This window comes from Lytechinus pictus, chromosome 11 (assembly GCF_037042905.1).
Source record: "Lytechinus pictus isolate F3 Inbred chromosome 11, Lp3.0, whole genome shotgun sequence".
Lineage (NCBI taxonomy): Eukaryota > Metazoa > Echinodermata > Echinoidea > Temnopleuroida > Toxopneustidae > Lytechinus > Lytechinus pictus.
This window is the reverse complement of record NC_087255.1, coordinates 12,615,947-12,629,564: the sequence shown is the minus strand read 5'-3', so window position 1 is coordinate 12,629,564 and position 13,618 is coordinate 12,615,947. Positions and strand designations below refer to the sequence as shown.

General features: G+C 35.1%; 1 protein-coding gene across 1 annotated transcript in view; it reads right to left on the bottom strand.

Moving 5' to 3' along the window:
• LOC129271782 (VWFA and cache domain-containing protein 1-like) overlaps window positions 1–13,618 on the bottom strand; it is a 43,085-nt gene that overhangs the window by 8,478 nt on the left and 20,989 nt on the right. The window contains exons 13-22 of the mRNA XM_064106781.1: window positions 13,267–13,339; window positions 12,628–12,706; window positions 11,593–11,682; window positions 11,007–11,149; window positions 9,418–9,515; window positions 7,920–8,003; window positions 7,246–7,356; window positions 6,622–6,744; window positions 1,336–1,435; window positions 126–380 (exon numbers count right to left, since the gene is read on the bottom strand). Of these exons, the coding sequence (XP_063962851.1) occupies window positions 126–380; window positions 1,336–1,435; window positions 6,622–6,744; window positions 7,246–7,356; window positions 7,920–8,003; window positions 9,418–9,515; window positions 11,007–11,149; window positions 11,593–11,682; window positions 12,628–12,706; window positions 13,267–13,339 (1,156 nt within the window). The remainder of the gene's footprint in view (window positions 1–125; window positions 381–1,335; window positions 1,436–6,621; window positions 6,745–7,245; window positions 7,357–7,919; window positions 8,004–9,417; window positions 9,516–11,006; window positions 11,150–11,592; window positions 11,683–12,627; window positions 12,707–13,266; window positions 13,340–13,618) is intronic.

Sequence of the window (13,618 nt, the reverse complement as noted above, 5' to 3'; positions counted from 1 at the left end):
ATCCTCTGGAAAAAATGCTTTATACATACAGCTAATATCATTATTACATCAAAATGACTTTAACTGAATGATTGAATAATACATTTGATTTCAGGGACTAAATGACAGCTAAAATATATTCTCACCATGCTACAAGGGCAGAACGCAGTCACAAAGTCACATGTCTCGTTGACCACACCCACAAAGGTGTTGCTGAACGGTATAGGGGTCATCTTATACTGGATGCAATGCTCCGAGTGGAACTTATTGGCCACCACACCGTCCTGGTAGCTGGTGTTGAAGGAGTAGTAGCGCTGGACGGTGCGGTTGCCGAAGCGGTTGCAACGTAGCTTCTGGACAAAGTCGGTGTGGTAGAGGACATCGTTGGATATCAGGATCTCCTGTTTGGGTGAGGAAAAATGAGGACTGGAGGGTCAGGAATCATTATATTTCTAAATTTGGACTTCAAAGAAAGATATAAATTGGCAATTCCCTAAAATGATCAACCTTTTGTACATCCGACCCCCAATTTTCTCAAGTTTTACTTCACTTCATAACCTGACCAAGTATTGGTCATTTGAAAACATTACAGACTGTCAAAATAACTAGAAATCGGAGACAGAAAAATGTCATGCATGAAGGTCCCACATATAGGGGGTCGGACGTACATATTTTATGGAATTGCCCCAATGTTTTTCCTCCTTAATGCATAAAACAAAATAAACATGTTCCTGATGTCAATACCAAGAATTCCAAGGAAAAGACTCTAATAAATTGAAGTATACTTTCAACTTTCATGCATTTGCTGCCTGAAATGAATGGCATAACCACACCAGGCGATTGTATATCAAATTATTAAAGCAGATACAAACCAATAGCGCCATCTCGAGTCCTCAACTACTCATACCTGGCCAGTTTCCTGACTCATAATGCTAGTGTAGTCTAGTAATATAGACCCACTTGAATGATAACATGCGAATTAACAAATCAATATTTTTATACCGCAATAATTATGTTACCAAGTAGCAAAACAATTTCTTTTCCTTTAAAAACATTTTTGTTTCTCTATACAAATACAATTATAGGTCAATTTATTCTCTGTAGTAATAGTAGATATCTGATTATGTATATTTTAAGACTATGTATTTATAACACACAGTCAATGAGAGACCACACACAGTTCACTCCCCCTTTAAGATTGAGAAAATTATCAAGATTCAATATTACATTGATGAGAATGTTGCATTATGGGTTACCAGCCTGGCCAGATTTGATTAATTGAGGACTTTGGTGTTGCTATGCAAGCCTGCCGGTTTGAATTTCCTTTAATTTCAGTTTCCATCCAACCATTCCTACCTGATGTGTTATGTGTTGTTTCTCCATAGGCCCTCTTCCTAGAGGTTCAACGAAGTAAGGATGGGCAACTAGGTATCCCCTTTCATCCATCACAAAACATCTGAAAATAAAACAAATAATACATTTAATTTTAATTCAGAAAATAGGATGAAATGCATTGCTCACACTTTCAAGTATTTTGATTTCAGATTTAAATCTTATACAAACATCTTTCAAAAGACATTTTTTTAGAATGTTTTCAAGTTATCTCAGATGCAGGGATGCCACTAGGTGTCCTCCAAAAATACTGAAACTTATCGCGGGCCGGGATAGTGTCCAAGAATTTTTTTTTTAGGGGGGGGTCCACCTTTAATTTTGGGATGGACACATGTCACACTCACAGGTAAAAAATTGGACAAGCAAAAAAAAAAAAAAAAAAAAAAAAAAATAGGGGGGGGGGGTCCGCCCCCACCTCAAATTTAGGGGAGGGGGGGAGGACCAAGTGGTTTCTTACCTTGTTGTGATCGATGACTTTGAAGTCAATTAGGTTTGAAAAACTGACGGTAGTTAGTTGTATGTTTCTCATAGAACGCTAGACCAAAAGCTTCAGTCTCTGTATTTTGGTTGTTCAGCTGAACCGCGTTGGCTCCACTCACCAATACATAGACTGAAGAGTTGTTGGCCCGTACAATAAAGACAACGTATCAGCTAACCCAGGGAGCTCCGGCACGCAAAGCGGGCCGGAGGCGCGTTTCCGTTTTACACCCTGGCGAAGGCATTTTCCGCAAAAATAGCCACAAAGCGACTAGTGAAGAGTCTATACACGTCGCTGGTTGCAGCGTGCGACACAGCCGAGTCCCACACCACCGCATGCAATCTGGACAGTTACTGATCAGAGCATAGAGTTCCTCGGCACTTCATGTACAGAGAGCAGTCATATGGGTGAAATCCGAACATGCTTTTGCAGTTACGTTTTTTTTATGAATAGTTATGAAAAAGTTTTTTTTCTAAATATAAATTATTAACTAAATGAATAGAATGACAGACAAAATAAAAATAAACAGATACATATAATAGAAAGAAAATTGAAGTTTGATGGATTGATACACTTAGATGCCGAAAGATAGATATAGAAGACTGATAAATAGATAGAGACATAGATAGATAGATAGATAGATAGATAGATAAATAGATAGATAGAAGTAGAGAGAGAGAGAGAAAAAGACAGAGAGATGGATAGATAGATAGATAGATAGATAGATGGGGGAGAGAACTTGAGAGATGGAGAGATGTTATAGATAGATAGATAGATATATGGACGGATAAAGAAAAATAGAGAGAGAGAAAAAAAGACAGACAGATGGATAGATAGAGAGAGAAAGAGAGAGAGAGAGATAGAGAATCTGAGAGATAGATATATGTTAGATAGATAGATAAAGAATGAGAGAGACAGAGAAGATAGACAAATTAACAGATAAATAGAAACTGTAGTTACATAGATAGCTAGATAAATTGATAGATAGAAGATAGAGAGAAATAGAGAAATAGAGAAAGACAGCCAGATGAATAGATAGATAGAGGGGGGAGAGAGAGATAGAGAATTTGAGAGATAGGTTCATGTTATATAGATAGATAGATAGATAAAGAATGAGAGAGACAGAGAAGATAGATAAATTAACAGATAGATAGATACTGTAGTTACATAGATAGATACATAGATAAAAGATAGATAGATAGATGGGGGAGAGAACTTGAGAGAGGGAGAGATGTTATAGATAGATAGATATATATGGACGGAAAAAGAGAAAGAGAGAAAACAAGACAGATGGATAGATAGATAGACAGATAGATAGAGGGAGAGAGATAGAGAGAGATATATAGATGTTAGATAGATAAAGAATGAGAGAGACAGAGAAGAATAACAGATAGATAGATACTGTAGTTACATAGATAGATAGAGATAGATTAAAGGAGAATGAAACCCTTGAAACCAGCTGAATCCATATCAAAGAGAAAAATCAAAGAAACATATTGTTGAAAGTTTGAGGAAGATTGAATGAATAATAAGAAAGTTATGAGCATTTGAATATTGAGATCACTAGTGCCATGTAGATCCTCCCAACGGCAATGCGACCAAGATCTGTGATATCACACACGTACAACTCCCTCATTACTTTAGTACTTATTTCACTTATATTCTCACTTTTATAGAGTCTATCACAAGGTGAGGTGTTCTCTTTATGAGATGACAAGTACAGAGGTTTCACAACATTATATCATTGATGAATCGTTTGTCATATGATTAGAATGAGCAAAAAGAGATGTTTTGGGGTATATTTTCAGTGTCCAAATGGGAGAGTTGTACGTGTGTGACATCACAGATCTTGGTCGCATTGCCAATGGGAGGATCTCCATAGCATTAGTGATCTCGACATTCAAATGCTCATAACTCTTCTATTGCTAGTCCTATTTTACTCAAACTTTTGTTGATCTTATTCTTTGATTTTTCTGCTTTCACAAAAGCTAACTTGCTCCAAGAGTTTCATTCTCCTTTAATAAATAGATAGAAGATAGATAGAGAGAGAAAGACAGAAAGATGGATAGATAGATAGAGAGAGGGGGAGAGAGAGAGAGAGAATTTGAGAGATAGATAGATGTTAGATAGATAAAGAATGAGAGAGACAGAGAAGAGCGACAAATTAACAGATCGATAGATACTGCAGTTACATATAGATAGATAGATAGAAGATAGATAGATAGATTGATAGAGAGAGAGAGAGAACTAGAGAAAGACAGATTGATAGATAGAGAGAGAGAGAAAGAGAAGATTAATAGATAGATACTGTAGTTAATACATAGATAGATAGATATATAATTTGAGAGATGGATACATAGACGGATAGAGAGAAAAAGACAGACAGATGGATAGATAGATAGGGAGAGAGAATTTGAGAGACAGACAGACAGATGGATAGAGAGAATTCGAGAGATAGATAGACGGATAGAGAGAAACAGAGAGAGAGAAAAAGACAGACAGATGGATAGATAGAGAGAATTTGATATATATATATATATATATATATATATGTGTATTGGATTTTATTGCAATAAAAACTATCAAAATACAATCACAAGCAGTCAAAGACTGAAATAAGTGAATGTTTACATACAAATAGAATCATAACAAAATATAAAGTAAACATTATAAATAAATATCAAATACAATACAAATTCATACAGATAAAAAAGAAATGTATCATAAATAATTACAAAAGGCTAAAAGTAAAGTGTCACCAAAGAAGAAAAAAGCGGAATGAAAGATTAAGAAGAAAAAGATGAGAAAAGGGAAAGAAATTGGGATAAGACAAAAATAAGGGAAAGCAAGAGGTGGAATTTGAAAGAGAATAGGAGGCAACCTTCAGAAGAAAAAAACTCATTATGCAATACAAGACATTTAACAATGGTAACAAGTAAATAAAGTAGTAATTGAATCAAATCGAGCACAAAAAAGGGAAAAGTAGAGCTGAGGAAATAGACTCCCGAAGGAAGTCGAAGCAGTGTTGATATTGCACATGAGTAGATTAACAGATGGATAGAGAGAAATAAAAGAGAGACAGATGGATAGATAGAGAATTTGAGAGATAGATGTTAGATGGATAGATAGATAGACAGATAGATAGGTAGATAGAGAATGAGAGAGACAGAGTAGATAGACAAATTAACAGATAGATATATCATGTAGTACCATAGATTGATTTATAACATAGATAGTGGATAGACAGATATGATAGATATAAGGATAGATATAATATGAAAAAAAGTAATTATGTGTTTTATTTTTCAACATTTTAGCTATTATTCGTTTTCATTCATATAAACGATCATGTGCGATAAAGTAAAAAAAATCATGAAGCCAACGTATATAGTTCAGCGGAACAACCAAAATACAGAGACTGAAGCTTTTGGTCTGCTCAGCTGCATTTGCACGTATGTTCTGCGGATATCTTCGGTGCGGACTTTTGGATCGCGCGCCCAGCTGATTATGTAAACAAACGTAGACGTAGACTCTTCACTAGTCGCTTTGTGGCTATTTTTCCGGAAAATGCCTTCGCCAGGGTGTAAAACGGAAACGCGCGGGCCGGAGCTAGCTGATACGTAACCCAAGGAGCTCCGTATCAGCATGCAGCAGTAACGTTAGATTAACATTCGGCGGAAACCCGATTTTCGGATCGTTTTTGGTACATAAAATGTCACATTATAAAAAAATAATTACATCCAAACTTACGAGAAAATATATAAAATTAAGAAACATTGTACCTTGGACCGCAGTTACCGCTAATTCCTTTCAAATGATGATCAAAACTTAGTCATCCTCGATTCCTTCGTTGGTCATCGTAAGTTGCCATCTTGGATGACGTCATCATCTGTACAGACGTATTTACCAGTCGCTATTATACCGCGATTCGTGCCGCTGCTTTGCGCTTGTCTATGTGCGTGCGTTTGGAACTTGTCGCTCGCATTGATTGGCCAGGATATCGATAATTCTAATCAGAAAGCCTTGATAAAAGCATAACTCAATGAACGTAGTAGGCAGTGCGCGCGTTTATAATTTATGTACTGTATAAAAGCAAATATCTCGGGGAAATATCTCTCACTCGGTCGATCGACATGCATCACAATCGGAAGAAATAGGGGGAAAGAAAGGAGGACTTTCCGGTTTTTTTTAATACACAGAAAACAGGAAAAGTCGGAAATACGGAAATAAGACAGATAGCAGGAAAAAAGCCGGAATTCCGTATAAATACGGAAAAGTGGCATCCCTGCAGATGCAAATGAATTAAATCAAATGACAGATGTGAGAAATATTATACAGAAAAGCCACAGAAGGAAATGAAATCATCACTAAGATCATAAATGAAATTAGTGTTCCAACATAGTTTTATGCAAAAATACAGACTACAACAATCACAAAAAATAAACAGAGAAAAAATTGTAAAGAAATAAACAGAAAAAACCCTGAATAAATATATAGATATATAAATAAAATAAATAAATACATTAATAAGTCATGAACAAATAAGTAAATTAATTGATTAAAAAAATAGAATACAGATTAACAGATTCACAATCCATGTTTTACATGTAGTACCAAATTGAGAAAATAATGTGCATTACTTCTTTCTACAATTAACCAGGGGATACAGGCTATCTCATGATACATGGTTAATTTTGAACACATAATAATCTGTAGTCTAGATAGTTAGATGAATTGGTCACCATTGTACAGTACGTGCTTGCAATCATTACCTGATATGTTCCTCTTCACAAACAGGTAAAGTATCCAGTAGAAGCTGATAGAAATACGGCAAGGTGATATCAATACCCATGACGGCTACAACATGATCAGTCTCAGTGTGGTAACCGCTGGACCTGTGGGGAAAAAATATCAACTTGGTCTTGAAACAAGTGCAGAAGAGTAAAATGTTTGAAGTGGATCAATTCACCAATGCTTACACCCTACATTATGGAGAATAAAAAGTTTTCCAAACCACTCTGTCAAGTATGTATTCTAACTCAATGTTTAACATCCTTAATCTATCTACCAAAAAAACTTCCAACTAATATCATATTATCTGCATCATTAATAATACTCTTATACAAATTCAAACGTAAGAAAATACATTGACTATACTTCATGTATTCTGGCCACACAATTATGAATATTCATGAACAGTTTTCATCTCTACCTTGAACATGTATTTATATTAGTTCAAAGTTAAATGACAAATGTCTTTATTGGGTCAATGCTGCTTCTTGAAAGAACTACATTATCTTATTTCAGAACATTCAAGAACATGTTAGTCATTATGTAGTTCAACTACTGTACTACTATCCAGATCAAAGGTATCATCCAGTGTCACAATCACTGACCTTCCTTCGAAGATGACTCGACTGAGTGTGACAATGTAACCAGCGCCCCCATTGTCAAGGTATGGTGAGGATAGCGTGATGCGACCTGGGTTCTCAAGGGCTCTCTTATACCTAGTAAAGTGAACAGGATTTATATTGCAGTTGAATACATGAGAAAAGGATAATCTATAATGAAAATGATGAAATTACAACAAATTACGTACATGCTTATAATACTCATTTATTTGAAAGACCTTTTTCAAATGACAAAGTCAATTAAAAAATAATCTAATAATAATAAAAATAATCCGCTTTTATAAAGCGCTTAATACATCTGAACGACATGTCTAAGCGCTTTACAGATATATTATTACCTCGGGCATCAGATTCAATCAGTCATTCATTCTATTAAACATCTAACAAATAATGATCTATCAAATTCACTACTTTAGTTTTATGTTTTAAAGTAGTCCTGTCTATCATTTCCTAAAATTGCATACAGATTTTTCTAAATATTCTTTTTAGAAACCTACTCATCATCATACACAAATTATTTAATTATGATTCTGGTTTTGATTTAGCATAGTGGTCAACCCTACACCTTTGAAACATCCAACCAAATGAAAATCTCAGATAAAACTACTCATTTTAATCCAGACAAAATCACTGGAAACCTTGTAGAAAGACTAACTCACCATGGTTTTCGAGCAGGGTCAAAGGTCTTAGGCATCAATGTACCCGGATATATCCAGACAGCACCACTTGTAGTAGCAACATACCTGTAATTGAAAAGATTGAAAAAGTGTATAGATACTAAGAACTAAGAACCACAAGGTCTGGAGTTCAAATCCCATAGAATTCACTCACGTCCTTTGGCAAGACATTTATTTACATTTTCCCACTTCCACCCAGAGGCCTGTTGCTTTAAAGAAAAACGGTGGCTTGCCAGAGTTTTCCAATGTGTTAAGTGTCAATGGCATAATTTTGTTTGCAAGAGTTTTTTTTGTGTCAATAGTATTACCCAACAGGCCCCAGGGCCCCATCGTAACTCTATAGAAATCCATCAGTGTCATAATTTTTTCTACAGGAAATTTGCAAAATGTCCTTTGCAAACAAAGGAGATCACACCAAATTGTCAAGAAATCAATGAATTTATGGAATTTATATCTAGTATTTTTTTCAAATAAAGATGCATTTTATATGTTGACTTTGCTGGCTTTCCATAGTTGCGATTGATTGGATAAATCGCAACTCTTTGTAAGACGAGGCCCAGGTGTACTAAATGGGCTCCCGGTAGGATGGAATTCCTTCAATGCCTTGGTGCTAAAATCAGGGTAGCCAAGCTAAAGCTGGGTAATAGAGTACAGTGCTAAGGAACATTGTATTGAGCACAGTATGAATTTAAAGTGAATGATCCCCTGCTAATCCGTACAACACAAAGTCATTTATAAACATGAAATGGGATGTAATTTGTTGTGTATAAGCACTTCTTAAAAGAAAATAAAGTCTCTGGAACAAGATAGCTTGGGCAAAAACAGAAAAATCAAAGAAACAGATCCACGAAAGTTTGAGAAAAATTGAATAGATAATAAGAAAGTTACGAGCATTTGAAGTTTAGGCCATTATTGTAATGTAGATCCTCCCATTGGCAATGCGACAAAGATGTGTGATGTCACATGTGATCAACTTTCCCATTACTTTTCAATATATTTCACTTAATCTGCCTCTTATATCACATCTATCAGTAGACTATGTTTTCTTTCTATAAGAGGACATGCAATGTAGATTTTCAAAGAATATATTATGGATGAAGAGTTTGTATAAGAGCAAGCAAAAAGAGACATTTTGCGGGTGTTTTATAGTCCATCAAAGGAAAAGTTGTTCACATGTGAAATCACAAATCTTTGTCGCATTGCCAGTAGGAGGATCTCCATAGCATTAGTGATCGCAAGTTCGCAACATTCAAATGCTCATAACTTTCTCATTATTTGTCCAATTTTTTCAAACTTTCTTTGATCTTATTCTTTGATATTTCTGTTTCCACACAAGCACACTTGTTCCAAAGGCTTAATTCCCTTTCATTTGCTACATTGTGTACACATATTTTATTAAGATATTTCATGGTATCATAATCTAGAAGGGATCAAGAGAAACAGAAAGGGGGCAGGACATAAATGTCAGTTGTTATCATACCGTCTTATAATGTATTCATTGATGTCACTCTTTAGGATCTGTTTCAGCCAGGTCTTCTCTATGGCTCTGGTCGCTGCTACATCATTCTTTATTGTCGGCTGTAATAAGAAGATCACAAAAGAAATGTCAGTGTTCCACATAAACTACCAGCAACTTTAGGCACCATTTATACAGAATGATCTTCATGTTCTAACAAGCGGTATCCAACAGGAGTGAGTACACTGATCACAAGTCATCCACTTTTCAGAGCAGCTCTTCACCAAAAACATTTTCTAGAACTCAAACAATAATCAAAGAATAGATAAGACATCACGATATATCTGATTTATCATGACCACCAAGCGTTTGTTCCTCAGGAAGCTGTATACCAAGTTAAGCTTATTGATCAACACATCCATGAGGGTATACACGTACCATGGTTGGTATTATCTACCTTTTCGTGTCACTAACTTGAATGAAGAATGATTTGCAGTTGTCTGTATCGATGCAAGAATACCATCACATGTGTCAAAACAAGTACAACCTTTGCTCCAAATATTCATATTTGCTTTACGGCTTTGATGTGTTACAATGCAATGGAACAGGTATATCTTAAAAAGTTTCTCTAATGCATCGACCTTCTATTTTCTAACCTACAATTCCATAATTATTTAGAATTTAGTGTTTGTTTCATGGACAGAAGACAATTCTCGCTACCCCAAATAGGAACAAAAATCTCATAATGCGCGAGACGAGATAATTTTCACTCCGTCGGGTCATCATCACCACTTCCGGTTCAGAGTCATGCTCGCGCGAGGTTCGCGATACTGAGTTTTCCACCACGCTGAAATCGATGCCAATCAGCGTAATATGTACAGATTATAATACTTTTTATTTAATTTGGTCAGTTTTGATTCCATTTGAATTATAAATAAAAATAAAAAATATATTTCACGTGAAAATAATTTTTATTCATGTTTTATTTGGTTATAAAAAAAGTAAACAAAAAATGAATATCTTAAAATTTTGCATTTAGCGACCGGCCTGACATCACGATCTTATTCGACTAGACGCTAAATATATACAGCATTCATTCCGTTCAATTTTTCGTCGACCACAAAATGGATAAGAAATCAGTTTCGAAACTTAAAAAAATCTTAACTGACAGAGGAATACCGTGCAATGGAAAGCGTCGGCCAGAATTAGTGACTTAAGCAGAAAAGGCCGTTAAACTGAATCGTGAAAGAGAGGGTTGTGATCACGAACTTTCCGAGCGAAAGCGACGTTGTGTTGTTGTGCATGACAGCACTGTTGATCTGAATGGCAAAACAGTGCATTGGACTTCCGAACAGGAAGTTGTAATACCGAAAAGCTATCCCATAATGCAATGCGCGTTACAGGGATTTTCCCGGATCTCGGCGAAATCGCTATTTGGGGTAGCGAGAATTACTCCCATGTCTACACTTGAAATGTGAGATTAACTTGGAAGGACGTTTTCTTCACCTACCTTTAGGTTTTCTCTATCTAAATCATCCACTTTGTGGCAGACAAACGTTATTAATTAGACAAATGATTGACAAAAAAGCAAGTGGCATATATATCTCTCTTACCTTTAGACCAGGATTAGCAATGAGTCTTGTGTTATCACTGAGGTAGGCCACGTAGGCCTGGACTACTAGCTTTGTTTCTTCTTGACTCAAGTGTTCATAGGGAGAGGCAAAGCTGCCAGCTGATAGCAATAGACTTGTGCCATCTAGAAAACATGGACAGACAAATAACACAATTCCTTGAATGTCATTTGTAGAAGCGAAGAAATCAAAATCAAGATAATACCCAATATTATGGAGCATTTATCCATCTCTAAGATTTCATTTGGTCGGATCAGGCCAAAACATTCAAAATCGAACAACAGAATTACATGTTTAAGAAATAGCAAATAATTTACAGCATACATTACCCAAGTCACCCTGTGTTCGTTTAATATGTATTTTAGTTTTAATTCAATTATGATAGTTTCCTGATAACAAACCATTCTTTGAAAATTACTCTGCAAAGATCATTTCATAAGGTACCTACTCTTTATAATAAGAAACATACTACAATATGAAAGCTCTGACCTCAATAAGGAGGAACATGCTATATACACTGAGGCCAACACACAAAAAAATATAAAGGAATATGACTCGTAAAACTTACCCATTGTAGCAAGTTGTTTGAGGTGCATACACATATTGGAAGAGGGCAGCAGATCTAAACGATGATACATCAGACTGTCTCCAGAGGGCACTGTTTCAAAATAATTAATGAAAAATATATGATGCACCATATCATTGCAGAACAATATATAACAATGTTACCCACTTTATTAATGTTAAAAAAGATAAGGCAGATCATTCGGAATGTGTGTATTAAAGTCGTGTTTAATTGAGGCATTGTAAAATAAAAAACAAAGGATCAAACAATTTTGTGGGTAAGGTTTGGATCCAGAGCAATTTCACTGATAATTCTTTTTATCAATGCTTCTTTGCAGGATAACATTATATTGTCATGGTTTCTCAGTGGGGATTCTCTCCATAGTATTTGTTAATGTGGTAATGCGATTGTTACGTAACTTCGCTGGTTGCATAGAGTTGCGCGCATTTTGCATCAACCTGTTAGATGCGTTGCGATGTCAACATATTTTCTTTTTCAAGTTTGTTTTGTCAGAGAAATAGATTTCCTCTCGAAAGCAGGTGTAACTTATTTTCTTGTGCTGATCAACGACCATTTATCATCTGAATATTATTTGAATTGTTATGTTGGAAAAAGACAGTTTTACAACGGCTTACTGACTGCTTGTTTGCCAAAAGTATCGTCACCGATAGATTAGACTTAGTTCCAGATTGTTTCAGGACTGTATACACTAAATTCTCGGGGCAGCTTTGATTTGACTAATAAATGTTCCTATAACAAGTAGACCTACAATTTCACGTTTCGTCTTTTTGAGCCCTCAACATTAATATAAATCTCCTCAGGAAAAGGCGCTTTATAAAACCAATCAATATTACCACCTGAAAAGGTCATTTACCCAATAATAATATTGTTCAGGACATTGTTGAACAGTTCCTATCCTTTACAAATAGAAATTAAATACAACATCTTTTATCAGCATTGTCATGATTACACTATCTTCTGGAACGATCATAGGAAATCACTAAAAATTAAGAAAACTATTTTAGATTTATATCTTACCATTAGTATGCCTGAGGTTGAGTATATCTTTGTACTGTGATAAGATCACAGTACACACTGTAAATGGAGTTCCTTCAATCTGTACGGAAAAAAAAGGATAAGAAAATGATCAATTTGGATTTAGAGCAGACTGAGTGTTTACAAAGAAGATAAAATTACTATAATACAAAATTTACTATGTTGCCATAGATGCAGTATGCATTACAGTGGAAATATACCTAATATTTTGGTAATTAATGGATTGCTTTATCTAAACAAACAACAAATATTACTATCATAATTTTTCATATCATAATACAATAATCAGAAAGCATAATCGTCTACTAGAAAAACAAGTGTTAGAACTCTTGTTGGAATGCTCCCCAGGGAGTGGAGAAAGTGCATACATTGTTTGCGTACATGCCAGGATCCAATGACCAGAGTCATGATAATTGCAATTCAAAGCGCTTAGAAACAGAATGTAATGAGCGCTATTTAAATGTACATTACATTATATATTTCTACATATTCTTTGGAATAAGCCTATTAATTGCATATGAGAGACAGGCTGCCATGAGAAACATCAGCAATAATAATCACAATTATATCACACTTGAAAAAACCCATACTCAATTGACACTACATCTATGATGCACTTACATGTTTCCAGGAATACTTGGCTTGTGTTGTGCAATTCTCTGAGATGGGAAGGACGGCGCTTCCTGTTTCCTCCCTGTGAAAATATAAAATATGAAAGAATTATATGACAATAAAACTTAAAAGGGATTGATCACATTTTCTCTTCATATCTTATACCTCATTACGTTGTCTCCCTATTCATGAATTATATCATGTCTTGTATCAAAAGATTTGTAAATGTACTTTAATGTAATAGATGGAATGATCTAAAAAAAAAATTGAACATTCAACCATTTTCAACATAAGACATCACCATCGTTATATATTTACTCAACTATCATCATCTAAAATGATCATGATATTGATGACTATA